General features: G+C 34.7%; 1 protein-coding gene across 2 annotated transcripts in view; it reads right to left on the reverse strand.

Moving 5' to 3' along the window:
* Positions 1–579: 579 nt before the first annotated feature.
* Positions 580–21345, reverse strand: part of CNTN1 (contactin 1) — a 346709-nt gene continuing 325943 nt past the window's right edge. For both annotated transcript variants that reach the window (XM_032877020.1, XM_032877021.1), the window contains one exon: positions 580–3060. In XM_032877020.1, the coding sequence (XP_032732911.1) occupies positions 2984–3060 (77 nt within the window). In that variant the 3' untranslated portion in view covers positions 580–2983. The remainder of the gene's footprint in view (positions 3061–21345) is intronic.

Raw genomic sequence — 21345 nt, forward strand, 5'->3', positions numbered from 1 at the left:
TGGAAGCAAGTTTCATGAAAGAGGAAGGGAGGTTGGAATGCCAAAGATAAATCATAATCAGATCATGGAAGATTGTTAAGGCAGAACACAGGGAGCCCTGGGATTCAGAAGTTTGGGCTTAGTCTGAATCAGGATTCGGAGAAGGCTTTACCTGTACCAGACCTGTCTGTAGAGTCATGCTTTTATGTGAATTCTTCTATTAGAAAACCAGCTCCTTCAAGGTTGAACTAGCTGCTGCTGCTTCTGCTTCCTCCTTCTCTTTCTTTTTCTGCTTCTTGAGCATTTAGCAGTTTGTTCTAGTGTCTAGCATTAGATTGAATGATATTTAATGAGATCTTCAAAATTGAAGTTTTCCACCAGGTAATCATTTCAATGAAATAATGCCAGTGTGTGTTCACATATGCACACAGGCAAGCTCATGTGTGTGTCTCTTTACATCTGTGTGTATATTTTTTGCAGAATCTTTCAAACAATTAACTGTTGCTTAAGAAGTAATATTTATTCTCTGCTATTGAACTTATAAAGAAACCTTCTAAAAATGAATTTTCAACTTTAGGTAAATTGAAAGGACAGTTATTATTTCTTGGGTAACAGTAAGACATTTATTTCTTTATAATTTGTTTTCATTCATAAAAAGGACAAAGCACAGTCCTATACTACTCCATTGAAAAAATGATAAAAAATAACTAAAAAAATCAATTCAATATTTATCAGTATCAAATAAAATTACTACCACCTTTCCTGAATTACAAAGAAACAACAGATATGTCTATATCTATATAAAGTTTAATCAAGAATCTTGCGTCTTAAGCAGATGATACATTAGTTAGTTTGACAACAGTTGAAAACTGATGGTCCCAGTCAAATTTGTACAATTGTATGAGGAAATGAAAAGCTTGAGTTATCAGTGTATGAGAGATTTTAATCTACCTTATCTCCGTCATGAATTTAAAATTAAACAACCAACCTCCAAAGTCTGTTTTCTTCTTACCTTTCAGAACCATTTCATGCAAAATCTAGCCAGGTTTGCTCTTTATTGCACTACATTAGAAAATAAAAGCCGAGCATGCATTTGGCAAAAGATTTAGTTGTTGTCGATTATATAAAAATGCCCAACATGGGTCACATTGCAAAAGGAAAACCCCAAAGTGTAACAATGAAAACACAAACATTTGTACAGAAGGCTTACAGCTTATTCGTTTCCCTAAAGTATGAAGAGATTTTGTTTCCTTTTCAAATAATTAGGTATTTTATGAAATCTGGTAATGATCTTAAGACTGTTGACATACTTCCACTGGGAAATCATCCATTTCACTTATTTTTAAAAAGTTTCATTTTATAACAAAGAGTTGAATGTAAACTAATGAAATATTTATTGATATTTTCATAATGAAAACTCTAAACATTTACACATAGATATATAGTACAAAAATTATACAAATTAAAGAAAGGGGGGGTAAAGTAGTAATAGATTTATTTTGCTTCCTGTAAATATTTTTTTATGAACCTATAAGGTATCCTTTCTAAAAAGATAAACTCTATCTCTAATTAGCTAGCAAGGTTGTGCTAATAAAATAGGATTACACCTCCTGAATCATCAGACATTGCACTATTTCATGAGCCAGCTAATCCTTTATTACTCCATTTCTTTCACATCCACACTCAAATACATTTGCTTGCATACCATGGAGAATGAAGAAATGTGCGTCTTCCTTTTTACAACTTATAAAAACCTGAAGCACCAACGCTTGGGAGACACCGTTGGACAGACACATTACTTGTCTCCTCCTGGCCTTCCAGTATACATACTTTCAAGGTATCATTAGCAATATATTGATTTGGTATTTTTAGCCAGTTTTCAGTATTGCATTGAAGTGGGAAATGAGCTTAAAACTAAATTTAAAAAAATAAGGTATATTGTGTTTTTTTTCCGACCTCCAGGTGATTTCTTGAGATCTTTAATAATGCAAGGTTTTACTTAGAAATGAAGCACAAAAACAAAGATACTAGAATGTTATTAGATCACACGGATATTCACTTAACTGTCGTTTATTCCTAGCTGTGTAAAGACTGTCACATCTCAATTAAAAAATGGAAGCACTCTACTTTTCAAAATTCATCATCCCACGTATGAATAAATACAGCAATAGGATGATTCTCTAGATAAGAGCTGTGATTTTTGAGGTTTGAAATTGACAAGAAAAGCATAAAATAACTTCAGAACATAATATCAAAGTAAAGAAAAATCTTCATATGGTATGTTAACTTTACAACTAAACAACTAACTTAAAAGTATTACTGATTCTGAAAGACAAATATTTAGAAAATTACTTTCTTCCAAAATAAGAATACTGATAACAAGTTCTAGAATTGGTTTTCAATATTCAGAATCTTTTAACTCATCCAGTAAAATGATTTGGTCATGGAATTTATGTCAAAATGTTTCAGTTATACTCTATCTTTTGTTAAGACAACTCAGAATGTCATGAATGATAGGGGCCATTCAAAAATATGCAGGACCCGAAACAGAGAATAGTACAAGAGACTGTATTACTCTTAACATTTACCACATACGATCAACATTTCAACCTCTATTATATTTCACAACTTGTTATTAAGTTTAAAGCACCTGTGTACGGTGATTTTTACTTTCACTCTACAGCCTATAGTATTGAATTGAACACTGTAACTTGTCCCATTGAATTAAATCATGCAACTGTCACAGAATCAGGTTAAGTGGTTTATAAGGCATATTGGAACGAGTTAAAAATTATTTTATATCCATTTAAAAGTTTATTCTTTTGGATGAAAGGGTTCCTGAATGCCTCAGTCATGACGTGTGTTGTAAATCAGTTGGATAGTTTGTTAAAGTGTAATTTATTTGGCTTTGGGCGGAGCCACAGGAATTGGAAGGAACTGTAGTCATCATAGAGATGGAGATGTCCTCTGAGCTGGGCTGGGAACAGCAGCTGTCACACCACATTCAGATTGCCAAGTACACAATGATGCCAAGGGCAGGTAGCAGGAAGCCGAGAAGACTTGGTGATAGGGCAGACACGCCTGCAGAGTAAACCAAAAACGTGTATATTATTTCATTGAGAATGGCGCTATTTCTCATTTACCCTGCTTGGAGAAAGCCAGAGTATGCAGGCCTGAAAAACAAATGGTTCCTTAAAAAAAAAAAAAAAAAAAAAAATCTCTGTACATCAGTGATTTAAGAAAACTAAAACATTTGATCAAGAATTTCATGCATGAAAACAAGTGGCTGTTTCTATAACACGCTCCTATAAATCATTTCTGATAAAATCACAAGTATTTATGTTTTCCTGCCAAAAGGTGTTGTCAAGAAACATATGTAAATAAACAAACAAACAAATGGAAAAAAACCCCACATATGTAAGGTGTTAAAAAATAAGATAAAAAGATATGCTAAAGATATTAATAATGTTACCTGGGATAAAAATATCATGGGTATACTGGATAGATTTTGCAAAATTTAATATCCAATGGTTTTAAGACATTTAGGTGCTTACACACAATGATTTGAGGAATATATTCTTGATAATAGTAAATAATCTATTCAAATTTTTATCTAAGGAAAAATTGCCCTGAGATATTGTGTTATGAATTGAAATTAAAATATGATGTAATGTACTATGGACTTATATTACATCTTGGGCTAATTACAGCTAGAAGGGCTCCTCCTGTGGTAAAGTTTATGGGTGCAGGCCTTGCCCACACTGGAATTCTTGAGAAAAGGCTAAAAAATGGGATCAAGAAGGCACACTCTTCCTTTCCACTCCGCACATCTCTTAGACTTCCTTTAATGAACACACTGCTGAAATGAATGCTGAGCTAAAAAATACAATCAACAGCTCGTGAATATAGTAGATCTGTGTCAAGTTGTAGAAGTTAATTTGAAACCTTAAAACCTTATTATCTACCATGTTAACAGTGGCCCCCAAGAGCCCTTTGGAATGTTCCTCTTATACTGGGAAGAGTCAGGGCATTTCTCTTGCATCTCAAGTTATTAAAAGCACATTCGTTTTCCCCACGGGGGAAAGACGATCCTATCTATTCGCACGCCGGTATCTCACTAGTGCCCTGTCAGCAGCTCTGAGTGCTGCATGGAAACATAAGAGAAGTATGATCAGAACCAGATAAAGAAATAAGCAGCACAGTGAGGGTGGAAAAGTGAAAGCAGAGCAACAAGGGCAATATAAATGGCCCTTAAGTAGCTGCTGATAGAGCACAAATACCACTGCTGCCTAAGAAAGTGAGGAAGAGCAATGATAACACCTGTAGCGACTATGGAAGCTACTACTTACCCTTCTATAGGCATGAGACAGACACTCTGCTGGACTTTCATATACATTATGACACCAACCCAACAACCAATGATGGTGGGTCTTACTATTCTGATTTTATAGATTACATAACTCCGATTCGGGTAAGATGACTCGCTTAAAGCCAATGGCCAGTAGAGGGCAGAGCCAGGATTCCATTGCCTATCCACCAGGCTCCAAACGCCAGACTCTTATCTTTTTGGCACTTTGTGTAGACCGCTTTGGAAAAGGACCAGTTCTGGAAATGCATAAGGACACACCACTCCACACTTACAAAGGCACAGAAAGAAAATTAATGACCTACGAGAAAGCACAGCACCTAAATTGTTTCAAAAAGAGTCCTTTGTATTCACATAGCATTTTTGCATTCTCTTTTTCTACATAGATATTTTTAAAATATGCCACAGCCCACATGTTATTTTATTCTGATAAGGTGACCAATAATAAACCTCAATAGCACAGAAAAAAAATAGTTTTCAATGTTTGACCTAAGTTAAATGATCTGTCCTGATGACTTCTGTCTGAGAATGACTGCAAGGGTCTATGCGTTGCTCTGTCCTCTGACCACAAATTACATCAGGGGCGGATACATATTCATGTACTTGCCTGAATGTGTGGGTTGGCTCATACAAACTGTGGCTGCAGAAAGAAATTTAGTCAATTGTGGATGCCATTTTGAAGTTTTGGTGTTAGTATGAAAACCAAACCCAATTTCATAATTTGTGGCTTCAACATCAGGATATTTGATTTATTTTAAATAAACTCTTCATGTTTATGTGTGTTATATTTAATTTCTCTAATGGCTCAAGCTTATGTAATTGTGGTCTTCATCTTCAATTCTCTTTCACATTCCAAGCCCAAATTAGAGACCTGACTGAATTACTATTTAAAGTCATTTTAAATGTGGGATCCCTATAGTCTTGAAGCATTTTCAATATATATTGGTTTTATATCTAACAAAATGTATATCATAATACTGCTATCAAGTATAATGTCAGTAATTATGTTGTATGCAATAAACATATTTTGCTCTCACATATTTATTGCATGTCAAACATGAACAAGTCATCAATCTTGAATCATTTTTCTCAATCAGAACAAAGGTAATGCCTATTTAGAGTACTATAGCTTTTGCATTGAATTTTCTTGATTTTTTTTAACCTCAACTACCCTGATTTATTATTTCCTTCAGGAAGGATTCCTGCTGGAGAGAGTTATATATTGAGAAGAGAAATCCTAATTAAAAGTTAGAGTGCTTAACAATCTTTGCAAGTTTTATGATAAGTAGAGAACCATTCTAATCACTTTTTAATACAAATTTCTCTCTCTTTTTAAAAAAGATTTTATTTATTTATTTATTTGACAGAGAGAGAGATCACAAGTAGACAGAGAGGCAGGCAGAGAGAGAGGAAGGGAAGCAGGCTCCCCGCTGAGCAGAGAGACTGATGCAGGGCTCGATCCCAGGACCCTGGGGCCATGACTTGAGCCGAAGGCTGAAGCTTAACCCACTGAGCCACCCAGGTGCCCCACAAATCTCTTTCCTGTTGCTTAAATTTGGACACCATGGTCCAATCCAAATTGCTACTGCTGATCACGCTATAAGACAGAGAAATTCCTTCTTGTGGTGTCACTTTTTGTTTTCACAGTTGTTAGTATCTCTAGGTTCTGAACAACTTCACGACAAGGAATATATCCAAATTGTATTTTCAGCTGTGTTGATAAATACCAAGTGCAGTATATAGTGAGTACTTGACCCATAATGTTGTAAATAATTCTTTCAGCTTTAAGCCCTGAGCCTTTTCTGATGAAGAGCAGAAGATGGGAGAGATAGTAAAAGGGCAGTATAAGGGTTAAGTTTTAAGGAAGAAAGCAAAGGAGAACACATGACCTGTAGTGGAACCCTTGGTATTTCTTTACATTTTATGTCCTCTCTGTTGCATAATCTCTCTAACTTTTAGGCACCTGGGGAAAGGAAGGCGGTTGCCCATTCCCATTAATGCTTTTCCTCAGGAAATCACTTTTTTCCCCCATTGGAGAGATGATATTAAAATCACGTATCAGGGGCTCCTGGATGGCTCAGTCAGTTAAGCATCTGCCTTCAGCTCAAATCGTGATCTTCAGGTCCTGGGATGGAGCCCCGCATCAGGCTTCCTGCTCAGCGGGGGGTCTGCTTCTCTCTCTCACTCTCTCTCAAAAAAAATAAAGAAAATCTTAAAAAAAAAAAAAAACAAACCCCACATATCAAAAAGGCATTTATTGGGGTGCCTGGCTGGCTCAGTCAGTAGAGCATGTGACTCTTGATCTCAGGGTTGTGAGTTCGAGCCTCACATTAGGTGTAGAGATGATGTAAAAGTAAAAAAAAATATATATATATATTCTTAAAAGGCACTTATTTTACTGTTCTGTCCAGAGATCCTCCAATTTGTCTTTCATTCTTATAATTTGCCCTGGGCTTTGGGAAGGCAAGATGGTTGATTCCCCACTACCTAGAGGCATGCTTAATATACACTCAGTGTATTAGGTACGTGTCAGTAGATGTTTGCTGTTGAAATGTGTTGAATTCAACAGAACTGCTGGGATAGCAGCAAGCTTAGAGAAGTGAAAGAGTTTAAGGCTATCTGGGACTGAGAGTGAAAAGTCAGCTTGGATGGAAGAACAAAACCACACGTCTTTATTCAGGTTGGTGTGACAAATACAGATAATGCCAGCTGTAAGCTTAACTGGAGATAAGGTTACGCCACAGCTATAAAACGCTGTAACGACCCCCTCATTGAGTGGCTCGTGCTGCGTCACCAGAGATGCCATCTATTACTGGGAATACTCAGTTGCTCAGTCACCCTCCCTTCATGACAGCCCCCAATTTTAGTTAATCCCTGCTTCTCCTCCCTCTGTCAGCCTCGGAAAGAGCAGATACATAACTGATCACTATTTCCCTTAAAAGCCCTTCTGAAGTCTGAGCAGAAACTTAAACCTTATATCAAGAAGGTTCTCTTTCCCACTTGAGTGGTGTTCCACAACTGCTCTGGCCTGTTTCTGGCTGTATCCAGTCAGTTACAGGGAGTCTGACTACCTATCGGACTGCAGGTTTGTGCTTGGTCTTCAGCTGTTCTGGTTTCCACAGCATGAAGAGGCAAACTTGAGGATCAGTGAGCAGGTCACTGTCCTGGTAGGAGCCGTGAGTGTACTGGGAACAGTAGTGTGTGGCAGATAACAGTAAGGCCTCTGGGACCAAGCAAAGTCCGAATCCTGCCTCTGCCTTTCATTGCTAGGCAATCTTGAGCATGTTATTTAATCTTTTAAAGCCTTAGTTCCTTCAGCTATAACATGAGGATAATAATATGTCTCATGGCTGTATTCTGAGAACTGAGAAGATGCCTACCAATAGTTATTAAGTATTTTTTAGCAGCATAACCTTTCTTTAGAAACAATCATACATAGGGCGCCTGGGTGGCTCAGTTGTTAAGCGTCTGCCTTCATCTCAGGTCATGATCCTAGGGTCCTGAGCTCGAACCCCGCATTGGACTCTCTGCTCAGTGGGAATCCTGCTTCTCCCTCTCCCACTCCCCCTGCTTGCGTTCCCTCTGTTGCTGTCTCTCTCTCTCTGCGTGTGTCAAATAAATTTTAAAAATCTTAAAAAAAGAAGAAAGAAAAAAAATAAACAATCGTATGTAGAAGTTCATTACTGAAGTAGAAAGGAAAGGGATGCCTTTTTCAAAGATGTGGAATTTCAGCAGCAGTGATAATTACATAAAGGATGAGCTAAGAAATTTAATAAACCACTATGGCTGGATCTATGGAAGATTAGCATTTCTGACCTTATTTATTTGTACCCTCTGGAGCAGACTACCAGCTTTCCCTCCTCCACGTTCATGCTGGTAACTTTACTTCCTCAAGCCCATCACTCCATACAACATGTGGGGGTCTACTTATCACAGTTTGAAAACAGCTGCCTTATGTAAAGCAGAAAATGCATGGCTAATAGAAAACTCCTATTTATTATTATTATATATATGATATATATGACATATATTATAAATATTACATCATTCTATATTATTATATATAATTATATTATATATGATTATTATATATAATTATTATATTATATTATTTATTCCTATTTTAGTAATTCATACTAAATTTGATGTTTATTTCTTGGTATTGATATCTTGCATTGTATTTTTTGAAAAGCAAATCAGTGGAAGGCAAAGCAAAACAATACAAAAAGGTGTCCTCTGCATATAACTTACATTTGAGATACATGTCCACTTGCTATTCCCTAATCACACACATGTCCTTTTAGAGCACAAATATCCTAGAATGTCCTTCCACCTATCAAGACTGGGCATATTGAACTTTCTTGCAGTGGTCTAGCTCAAGTTTTATCCCCTCTGTGGCACTGTAGTTTGGATCTTTGGTTTCAAGTAACAGGAACCCAACTAAAAAGCCAGTGTCATACTGCTTTGGAACAACTACAACCACAGATGTGAACCCCTGTGTCTTCCATGTTTCTGACTTTCATCTCTTCTTCCTTTGCATATTGTCTCAAATTCTGAGACAGATTTCTCCTCAAGCTAGACAAGAGCTCCAAGCTCACAGCCTTATATTCTCAAGAGCAAAAAAGATGACACCTTTTTACCCAAACTGCAGTGAGAAAACTTTCAAAGAACAATTCTTTTTTTTTTTTTTTTTATGGTTTGATGTGCTGTTTGTCCTAGTTAAAATATTTACATTTCATTTTTTTGGTTTGTTTGTTTTTAATTAATTAATTTTTTTTTCTCACCGTAGCACATACCCTCTCCAATGCTGACCCAGCAATTGCACTACTGGGTATTTACCCTAAAGATACAAATGTAGTGATCCGAAGGGCCATGTGCACCCCGATGTTTATAGCAGCAATGTCCACATAATCAAACTATGGAAAGAGCCTGGATGTCCTTCAACAGATGAATGGATAAAGAAGATGTGGCATATATATATATACATATCCATATCTATCTCCATCAAAAAACCCAAAATCTTGCCATTTGCAATGATGTGGATGGAACTAGAAGGTATTGTGCTAAGCGAAAAAAGTCAATCAGAGAAAGACAATTATCACATGATCTCACTGGTATGAGGAATTTAAGAATCAAAGAAAGATTCAGATTTGCATAGCCTGGGTCACATACCCTCCCCTAGACCAATTACTGTGGCTGAATTAGTGCATTTCTGTGATAGAACTAGCCAGGGAAACAAGGAGACTTAAATGTCAATGTTCCTTCTGATCTCAGGAGGTTTACTACTTACCCCAGTACTGTGGGGATCAAGAAGTAAAGCAGAGCCATAGAAAGCGCTATGGGGATCAAGAAGTAAAGCAAGAGTTCTGACAAAAACAATACACCTCAACTAAAAACTTCAAACGCACACCGAGTCACCAAAAGCAAAATAGAATAATCCTTATCTCCTCCATTTGTTGACTACATAATCTTTTTGTCAAGAAACATGCCACAAGAGTAATATTCTGTACATAATTTTAGAAAACGTGTTTTGTGGTAACGGGAAAAATATGTTTCAGCCAATTGCTCCCCTCTCTAAATTGCCTTCCTCAACTTTCACATATTTTTCTAATTGTTTGAGGCCAATCAAGATAAGAAAAGCAAGTGATCTATTTAGCTACTGAAGACTTAAGGATCATTTATTTCTGTAAACTAGTGACAGTACAGGAGCCATTTTTATGAGTAATCATTGAAAGTCACTCAGGATAGGTGCAGCATTAGACACTGTAAGCCTAGAAGCTTTTTTTTTTTTTTTTTTGTGGGTTGGAGTACACAAATACATATGGTTATATTTACTTTAAGATCTGGAATTTCAGCAGCAGTGAGAATTACATGAAGAATGATCTAAGAAATTTAATAAACCACTATGGCTGGGTCTATGTAAGAGCACCACTTCTGACCTTAATTTATTTGTACAGGAAGACCTAGAAGGAGTTTGTCATTTTACAAATTCAATCAATCATAAGGATTTAGTCTGGTTAAGTAGCGGTGAAGCGTTTTGTTTTTGGTTAGCCTAACCAACTGGGAATTCTTCATCTATCTTTCACTAACTATATACCCTTTAGTTAACTATTTAATAGTATCTGTCTCTCCACTGGATTGTCATATAAGGTTGGAAAGTGATGCTTATTGCTTTTAAATTTGTGGCAGAAATGGGTGAAAACAAAGGTTAAAGGAGGAAGAGCTGTTTCTGACTTTGAGATATGGAAATATAACTTAAAGTCTACATGAGTTTTCTTAAAAAGATAATTTTTTTTAAAAGATTTTTTTTTTTATTTATTTATTTGACAGACAGAGATCACAAGTAGGCAGAGAGACAGGCAGAGAGAGAGAGGTGGAGGCAGGCTCCCTGCGGAGCAGAGAGCCCGATGCGGGGCTTGATCCCCGGACCCTGGGATCATGACCTGAGCTGAAGGCAGAGGCTTAACCCACTGAGCCACCCAGGTGCCCCTCTTACAAAGATAATTAACACAAAATTTAAGCAATCTAATTTTCTTGTAGGACTGAACACCTGAGCAATATGAAGCCACTGAGGCAAAAGCAAATCATTTCAAAATTTGTCTTGAACATTGATTGGGATTTTATGAAAATTTTGGTTTTGGTTGATTTATTTCTTGAAATTCCCCCCTATTTTTCCTTCTTCTTTCTTTTCCTGATTCTCTTATCCCACCACCCCCAGGCTCCCACCCTATTCTTCATCTTGTTTAAACACTATCAATAATGAAAATGTAGAATAGAGCTGAGCTATACCACTGAAATACTTATAGAGTAGGAAAGGTTTACTTGCCTGGAAACTGGCATAAAATTTGCAATAAAATTCCTGCAATTTAGTGAGGCTAATGTTAAAATTTCCTTAAGGCCGTCTACCAAAATCATTTTAATAAATTGTCTAGTGCTTATTAAAATTAGAGGAGGTGGCTTTTTAGAAAGGTACTTAGTTGTGTTTGCTTCAAATAGGTCTCTGGAGGAAAATGTCAAGACATGTCTCAATTTAAATCAATTATTTAAGCATTAACTACCTGCCTTTGACAAAATGAAGTAATGGATATTTACCCTAGTTGGTTTTAAGAGTTTCTGGGAAAGAAAATGAAAGAGAAATCAGAAAATAAAACAAAACAGAATTTTTCCACATTTTTTTCATCATTTTCTTTCCTTTAGATATCTATTTTTTTATGGTATCTGTGTATATTGGCTTACTTATTTTGCTTTAGATAATTTTATTTATGTCCCTTTGGACTGGTAAATACTAAGTTATGTGGAGAAGGAGAAAGACAGCCCAAGGCTTACTTCTGTCAATAGCTAGTTGCATAATTTTAGGCAAAATAATATTTGGACTCAAGATGTGGCTCTGAGGTTGGTGTGATCTTTGGCTATTTTACTTGTCAAGGATGTGGATTTTCCTTCTGGAAAATGATAGGGTTCAATGTTATAAGTCCTAAGGTTCCTACTATGGTCATGAGCCTATGATTCTAAGCAAACCATAATATATTTAAGAATATCAAGCAATGAGCCATAAAATTTGCAAACATATCTGACATATTTCCCCTCATTTATAGTAATCAAAGTTGATATTAGTTTATAAAGACACATTAAAAGTTTGATCATGCAAGTGATAGTGGCTTTGATGGGTTTTTTCAAACTCATGCAACCTACTAATCTTGCTGCTCCTACTTGTTTGGCAATTTTAAACCCAGATGCCAAGCAAAATAAGATTTTTTTTTTTTTTTTTTTTTTTTTTTTGACACGGGTACATGGTTTGCTGGCAGCTTATCCTGCCAGTGTATTCTTTCCTTACTGTTGACTCTGGCCCTTTCTAGGTCAGAATGTTAGATTGCCAGGATGCATTTCCTCTTTGAGAGAGAAACACACATATCCAATACAGCAATGACCAATTCTTTGCTGGGAACTGTAAGAGTAACTTCTAACTGCCTATTGATCAACAAAGATATGTTCAAATAACAAAATAATTTTGGGGCAAGATGAGACTATGAAGATCTTTTAAATTAGCTTACCTACTTCTTTAGAAATGCAAGGTGATGTTTTCACTAGAGCATGAGACTCTGCATTAGAAAGAATTCTATTGGAGTATATTTGCCTTCAATGCCCCATTTGAATATATTTGAATATATTTGAATTTATTTGCCTGCACAAAGTACTTAAGTGCTCAGAGTCTCCAGTTCCTTATTTGCAAAATAGGAAGTGTAATACATAGCAGGGTATTTGTGCTAATTAAGTGAAAAAAAATGCTAAAAATGCATAGTAAAAGTCATCTGATAATTGTAAATTTGAAATATGAAATTATAATTTGTTCATTAAAACAATTCTTTTTTCATGAATTTTTTAATTAATTAATTAATTTAGAGAGTGGGGGAAGAGCAGAGGAAGAGAGAGAGAATGTCAAGCAGACTCTGTGCTGAGTGTGGAGCCAGATGTGGGTTAGATCTCATGACCTTGAGATCATGACCTGAGCTGAAATCAAGAGTCTGACGCTTAACCTACTGAGCCACCCAGGTTCCCCTCATTTTTCATGAGAATATACCGAGCCTGGGATGAGACAGAGGAGACCAAGACCTCAGTATTTCGGTCCCATTCTGCCAAATGTGCAACATGTGTATAATGGATTTCATGGGTTTATTTTTTTTTCAATTTGTATAAAACCTTTAACAAATAGCATTTCAAGTCTTTATTTGTGATTAATTCACAACCAGAGTCAGCTTGTTAGATGATCTTTATGTTTGTCTTTGGAAATAGCTAATAGAACATTCTTGCATAGGTAGCCCTGGCGTTGTGGAATGTGTTAAACTATTATAAGAATCAGTTTTTCTCAAACTTGATTAAAGTTAGAGAGACTGGGGACTTTATTTTTTTTTTAAAGATTATTTATTTGAGAGATAAAGAGAGAGTGTGAGCAGGGGGAGGGCAAAAGGAGACAGAGAGTAGAGAATCTTAAGTTGACTCCCCCGTGAGCACAGAGCAATGACCCCGAGGTCATGACCTGAGTAGAAATCAAGAGTTGGCTGCTTAACCGACTAAGTCACCCAGGTGCCCCGAGACTGGGGACTTTAAATGGCTATTTTATTTTGCCATACTCATCAAAACAAATACTAAGTTATCTCCTCCTCTGCCCTGACCTTTCCTCAATCAGTTTTTGAGATAAAAGGACAGAAAGTAGAGTCAGAAAGTATAAGAATTTGTGTGTGCCCCTTGCCAAGGCTGATGGTTCCTCTTCAATGGTAGGCTTGGGGAACCCCTTGAGCACATCTGTGGCTAAAACTTTCCAGACATTTTCAGGAGCTACAGAAACATGCCTATTGGTTTACTTACAGGGAAAGGAAGGCCCCACAGAAACAGTTGCTTATTCTATAGCTCTGCTCTTTATGCTTTTGGAAGACCAGCTAGCATTTTGGCTTATTGACAATAAAGAGTAAGAGTAAAACCTACTGGTCCATGACAGTCAATTTTCCTTAAACTTATAATTGTATCCAGTCAAAATCCAAACTAAGGGAAGCAGGCAGATATGTCTTTCCATAAAGCCCCCAGAGTTCTTCTCAGTTCCTCTTTTACATAAATTTGAGTAAGTGATCTGCTGATTTTAGTACTCATGTTCAAGGTCAGGGTGAGACACAGTATTTTTTTTCAGATGTGACAATGGAACCCAAAAGTCTTACTCTTATCATGTGGCAGGATGTCATGACTATTCATGTACAATGTCACTTTGTATAGGCATCCCTAAAATTATGGAAAATATGACATATTTCTAGGAGAAACACATTTGTATGCCTATTTCAGCACTGGTATTTGTGCAACAAATCATTCCCCAGTTGTAGGAAAGGCTAGGTATACAGTCTTTTAAATTTGCTTATGATAGCAGGTCCTTCAAAAAGATGAGCACTATGAGGATAACACAGAACACACTCTGTCAGTTGGGACTATGAGCCCCCAAATGGGAGCTGTGTTCAGTCTCATGTAACTCCTTTGTGGGTCCCTAATTAGTAGCAGTCAGTCAAGTGGTTGGCCTGCCTGGGGATAATTTCCATTTTACCTGGCTAGTTTTATTGAAGGATAGGTGCAGATTAATTTCTATTTAAATTTTAGCTCTGCTTTTCTTTTCAATGAAATCATCTAACAATGAGGAAAACTCCAAAATTTAAATATACAGATAGTGATGATATGAGAATAAAAAGGAGATTTATTCAAAATTATTTCACTGATACCTACATTTTCTGGATAGTCTAGCCTATAACATATCATCAACAAATAGCCATTCAAAGGATTGTTTTTATTTTTTATAGTTTATTATGAGCCAACTTGGTTTGGGGAAGTTTGTAACAGGTTAGTTTGCTTAATTCATAGAATACACAGTTGAAGTATGCAATCACCATCCACATCTACAGATAATAGACCTAAGACTCAGGATTGCCCACTTAGTAAAATTGGATAGTGAACTGACACCTGATTCTAACTCCATTGCTGTTTTCCCCATCCCCTGGATGCTTCATGACTATCTCTTACTGTGGCTAGAGAGTACAGTGATCCAGCCTCCCTAATGTAATATAATGAACTGAGAGTTGGCAATCACCACCAATACCTAAACAGCTCTACAGCAAAAATGGTCAAGGATCCTAGTTCTCCACTGGTTTCACGTGGTGATTCAGAGATACAACTACCCTGGAAGCTTTCCCAGGGTAAAACTGTGACCAACGTCTGTTTGATCTTTATTGATTGTTCTTTGCTTTGGGGCTATGACAAATAAGCAACTCACCTATTTGAGTTAGTACTTTGGTATTTAAGATTTTCTGCCCTAATATGAACCTGAACTCACTTGTTGGTCCAACCTTGGGGCCTCACTGCAGGATTCAATGTCATCCATCTATCAGCAAGGACTAATTGGTGCCTCTCTGTTTTCCACATGCACATTAAGCTCTTCTAAGAAACTGTCCAAATTCATTGACTCTCTTCAACTATTACAAGGATTACAACTAAGAGAAGCACTTCCACAGGAGAAGCAATTCTCAGCTGTTTTAACAGTCTGAAACCTACAAGGAGTTATTGGCTGAAACTCACCACTGATGATAAGATTTCTGTTTGTGCTTACTTAGCTTCTCATCCAGAATATATAAAATAATCCAGTCACTTTGGATGGTATCTGCATGGAATTTTCATTTTGTTAATACATTTTTCAGAATCCTCTTTCTGGAAAGCTCATTCTCAGTCTTACTTTCAAATGCTAAACTCTGAAATTTTAAGTTCTTTTCAAATTCTTTAAGTTCAAAAAAGTGGGAGGAAAAAAGATAGGCTTTCATCACTTCCTCAGGGAGTTTATTTTAAAAATCAGCAGAGTAGTTACTCCTTGCTAACCACCAGGAATTCTGGGAAATTCTTTAAGAAACCATTTTGTTTCTATTGAACAAGCCAAATTCCCACACAGTGAGTGGAAATTGAAATTCTTTCAACATCTGTCTGTATTCCTACCAGTAGTGTCAATTTTCTTCTAGTCATTTCATTATAAAATTTTTGGAATTATTACTGTCTTTCTTCCCTTAAGACTTGTGCCTTGAGTCTTTAAGCCTCTTGACAGCATATTTTACACAGAGGGACTTTGAGACATTGGTTGATAATATACTAATATGTTTGGAGTAACACATAATTAATTTTCTAGGTATTGAGATGAATATTATAAAATCTAGAAATAAGTATGAGACTTATGATTTGCTTTGAAGTAGTATCTCTTACTTTTTTACCTGACCTGGTTTTTCCATGTTAGAGTTCTTCAGAGTTTGTCACAGAACCACTTCTCTCTATATATATTCTCACTGTTCCATCATTGTCATTATTCTTATAAAATGTGCTCATCCTTCTGAATTTCTGAATTACTTAGCTCAGTCAATGATGTTGCTATGCATTTATTACTTATAATAGAAAACACAGAGTCATTTGTAAAATGCTTTTGCCCTCAATTTGCAATATATCAACCTGGTGACCAAGTATAATTAATTCTATCTCCAGTACAACTCTAGAAACTCTCTGCTCTGCTCTTTCTACTACCTCTGCCTTAGGAATTCAGGACCTCATCACCTTTTATTTAAACACAAGAAAAAATAAAACATGAAAAAAATAAACCCCACATATTCAATCTGCCCCTTTTTCTTAGTCTGAATATAACCTATACTCCAATATTTCTACCTTACCATCCTTTTTGAATGTCACATCCCAGAATGCACTGAAGAGGATAACATTTTTATGTGTTCTCAGGGCCAACATTTGTTTCCTTGGACTGGAACCCCCTTTTAAGCCTGGAAAATTCTCACTGATATAATAAGATTCATCAAAGGCACATTCTGCTGGTCTATATTTCAAAGATAGTTGCTCAAATGTCAGAGAAGTTATTAACTTGGGAAAATAGCCACAACAGAAACATTTGCTACATGAAATAATGCCTAATATTTGGTTTTAAAACTTGTAATGTTGCATGTATTTAATAAAAATGGCTGAAGACAAGCCATAAAAGACATACTGTTCACTGACTATACAACATATCTGTATAGAAAATTTAATAAACAATAGAGACCAAGTATTTTTAAATTAACACACATAAATGCGAATTTATCAAATTTACGAAAAGTATCCCATGGTTTGACACACTCTAAATTGTATAAATATATTTAAGTACATCTGGAAACTAAAAAATGAGTTTTTAAAATATAACATGGTAATTGATAATAACATAATGTGAAGACATTATACTGTGTGAAGCAAATTATTCATGTACTAGCTTGTAGCATTCATTGGTAGCTGCTGCTGATTAAATAAAATAATTGAGTAACTGCTATGTGCTATTATTAAGTACTATTGCATATATATCAATAGGTTGATTATAAAGACAGAAAGTTTGTTCAAATAAAGTAAGGAGAGAATAACTATTTCTTTCCTTGCCAAAACAGAGACTGTCTCTGATCATAGCCTCACTGTGATTTTTCCATCTTTTGTCTAGCTTTGTCTCATGTTCTAAAAGTATATATAATCTAAAATACTAGACATTAACAGCAATTCTTAATTTATAGAAAAATGCTTACAATCAAATATGCCTTAAGAAATACTTATAATTCTGAGTTTAATATTGTCTGTAATATATATATTTTATTTTTCTTTTAATATCAATGCTGTAACTCCTGGCATTTATTACTTATAAATTATAATTTATAACTCACTTTCTTAATCTTCAATTTTAGTAAAATAAATCTTGCAGGAAGAACAGTAAAGAGATTTTAAAATAGTAAATAACTTAAAATAACCACACTATAATAAAAAAGCATCCTAATTTGCATTTTATTTTCTTTGAAAACACAATGTAACTTTTCCCCACTCTCAGGAAAGGGAATTAATATATAAAACTGAAATATAGAATTATTTCTTTTTTTATTTCCTTTATTTGGTCATAATATATTGATTTTTTAAAATCTTGAATATGTTTAATGGTTGGTAAAGAAAACATACCTTAAAGAATTAGAGAGTAATAAGACAATAGAGTTATTGGGGCTCTTACCTTAGTGATAAATTATGTTCATTTGAAAATTGAGCAAAAAATGATAAAAATCTGAATAAGAAAATTCTAAGTTAAATTATTACCTTATTTCTTTACCTGAATGTAAAATTCTATGAAAGTGGTAACTCAACAGATATGAGATACTATCTTTTTTGTAATGATTTTTAAGAAAGACATAAAAAATAGTATATGGCAAAAAAGATTCTGCATTTTTTGAAAAAAAAAAAAAGATTTCAATCATTAAAATCATCCTCACAAAGGGCAAATTAATTAACAAAATCACAAAATAACCAGTGTTCCCAGAAATAAGCAATCTTCTAAAAGACCAACTCTGTGTTATTGGCAGAAAAATATATTGAGTGAAAACAAGAGACAGAAGCTAAATAAATTTTATCTGTGTAGGACTTTATTCTCTATATCAAATCCATGTTGGGTATCAGTATACCCATGGTACCCATGACATTATATTTATATGTTTGGGGGTTTAGGCAGCCACTTATAATGACTATATAAAAAGACAGAATGTCCTTTCATTTATAAAAACCAAAGCTCTCTCCAAAACCTCAGAATATATAAAGTTACTACATTACTTGAGGTATTTGAAAGAATATATATAAGAATTATGATGGCTATATATTTCATATATGGTGGCAGCATTTTTCCTATTTCCAGTCTTTCTCTATTAAATTGGTTTGCCTTATGTTTTAGGTTCCTCCTTGGATCATAATTGCTTGGTAATCTTAGAATCATATTGCCAGTTCTCCAATTACCATGAAAATTATCATACTAAATATATAAGCACTTTTTAATTGTATCAATTTTTCATTTTTAACATTTTCTCTAGATTTTATTTGTTATCACATTTTAGAATATTTTTATTTTATTATTTTTGATTTTTATTTATTACTTTATTTATATATTTATTACTTTATTTATTTTTATTACTTTCTAAATAGTAAGAAAATAATAAAAATTATCATTTTTATTATTTTATTATAAATAATAAAAACATAATAATTTTTATTATTTTATTACTTTTTACATTTAAAGAATTCTTTTTACTTTTATTTTAATCATAATGTATATGTTAGAAATTTGATACCTGTGTTTTATAGTTCTTGAAGGTCAATACATGCTCTTAAATCATTTATGATCTGAGTTTTTGAGACATTTTAACACATCATTATTTATTTAGATAACTTGTTTTTGCTAGTTTAGCTGAGAACATAAATATTGAGTCAAATTCCTTTGTCAGGTTTTTTGGAGAATAAAATAAAAATATTTACTTAAAAGTTATAAGCTACCTCATTCTAAAAAGGTTTAACATAGTTTATGAAGATACATAAATTATGATGAAGGAAAAATAAGGCAATTGAGAAGAAGGAAAATAAGTTAAGGAAAAATTAGACTAAGCTAAGAGGTAATGATACCAAAATAGCAACAACATGCACTAATGCTACTACTAATATTATGAATATTTAGAAGGAGCTATCTAAAAAGCACTTAATTATAAGCTATATTAAGGTAAGATATAGTTATATATCTCTAACTAAAATATACAATGGTCTATATACTTTACTAGAAGTTATGTCAGAAATATGGTTCTAAGCTTTGGCCAGGCAACAGAGAACTAGATCTGTCATTAAGTTTGTTATCCAAAGATTAAAAAACAGGCAATGTGCTCAAGAAAAGCTTTTCTACTTCTGGTCCTGAAACCAGAGGATGAACACAGGTTAAAGGACAGTCCAGCTAGGCAGGTACCTGGGATAGCACTCCATCATGGATGCTAACACAGTACTGGAAATGCAACAAATTAGGAAATTATATTTACCAGAATGGTTGGTTTTCTTCTCCCCTCCCCCACTCCAAGACCTTTTCATGGATTGTACTGAAGGAAGATATTGATATTTAGAGTGTGTAGGGATAGAACATAAAATTTCTAATAAATATGCTCTAATAAGTAATATCTAAGTTGCCTACAGAAGAGAATGGATTATTTACCAGTATGTATTTTTCTTTTTTGAGTGTGTGTTGTGTATGTCAGGGAGGGGGAGTGATGTTGAAGAGATGAATTTTTCTAGAATTTAGACAACAGTACTCCTCTTTCACATCCTTCCTTTAATTAGATCTCATCTTCTCCATTAAATACTATATAAAGTTTTCAAGATTACTAATTTAATGTTAAATATTAAATTATCTTATTTAAATATTTATTTATTAGCCTGGCCCGGGTACTCACTTCTCTAGGTTCAGCCCTACCTGAGAACATTTTTAATCACGTTTCCCTAAAAGGAGGACACACTCTTTAGCACAGCAAAACATATCCTCTACAATACCATAGTAGATTTTGTGTAATTGCACAGTACAATTCAATAAAAATTAATCCTACAAAGGTGCAAAACAATGTCTTCAAAAAAACACAATTTACTAAAATTTTGGATTGATGAATTCCAAAAATGACTGCATCTCTTGGGAATGGATGGAAGGAGGCATCTTCATAGAGCATGCATTATCCACAGGGACAATATGGTCCCTATGGAGATGAAAACAATCTTGTGGGGTGAAAAGACCTGAGATATTACAATGGTTTTTGCATCTCCAAGGGACTCCTCTACATAAACAGGTATGCAGGATATCTGTGGTATTAAAATATCATGAGTGGCAACAGTTTCTAGGAAAAAAGGGGCTTATTAGAGAGGCAATAATAGGAAAAGGTTGAGGGGCGCCCAGGTGGTTCAGTCGTTAAGTGTCTGCCCTTAGCTCAGGTCATGAAACCAGGGTCCTGGGATCGAGCCCCTTATTGGGCTCCCTGCTAAGCAGGAAGCCTGCTTTTCTCTCTCCCACTCTCCCAGGTTTTGCTATATTCATTTTGCTGTATTTGTATACATTTATTTGTATTTATTTGTATTTGTATACATTTACTCATTTTCCTGTATTTGTATACATTTTGCTGTATTCATTTATTACTCACAGCAATAGTAAGAACCTATTTATCATTTACTATCCACAGTAATAGGTGGTAACAGTTTATTCATTACTTATTACTCACATAAAGGGTAGATATTAAATCCCATTCTACAGATAAAGAATAGACTATACCTTTGTTAAATAATCAATGCTTATAAGTAATACAAATATATACAAATATATTGGGATATTATTGGCATCTTGATTAGAGGAGTCAATTTTTGCAGGGTATTAGAAAACCAATTAAGAATCTCACAGAAATAGATTTATGTTTCATGAGCTAGGAGTTAATGGTAATGGCCAAGTTTCACACAGGTCAGATAAATTACAAATATGAACATGACCTAGTTCCATTCTAAGATGTAAAGTCACTGTTTTTACATAGGTAAGAGCTGGCATATGTGAAAATGATCGCTATGGTCATTCTATTGGGAATAAATTATAGGTTGCT

This window comes from Lontra canadensis, unplaced genomic scaffold (genome assembly GCF_010015895.1).
Source record: "Lontra canadensis isolate GAN:19392208 unplaced genomic scaffold, GSC_riverotter_1.0 scaffold59, whole genome shotgun sequence".
Classification (NCBI taxonomy): Eukaryota; Metazoa; Chordata; class Mammalia; order Carnivora; family Mustelidae; genus Lontra; species Lontra canadensis.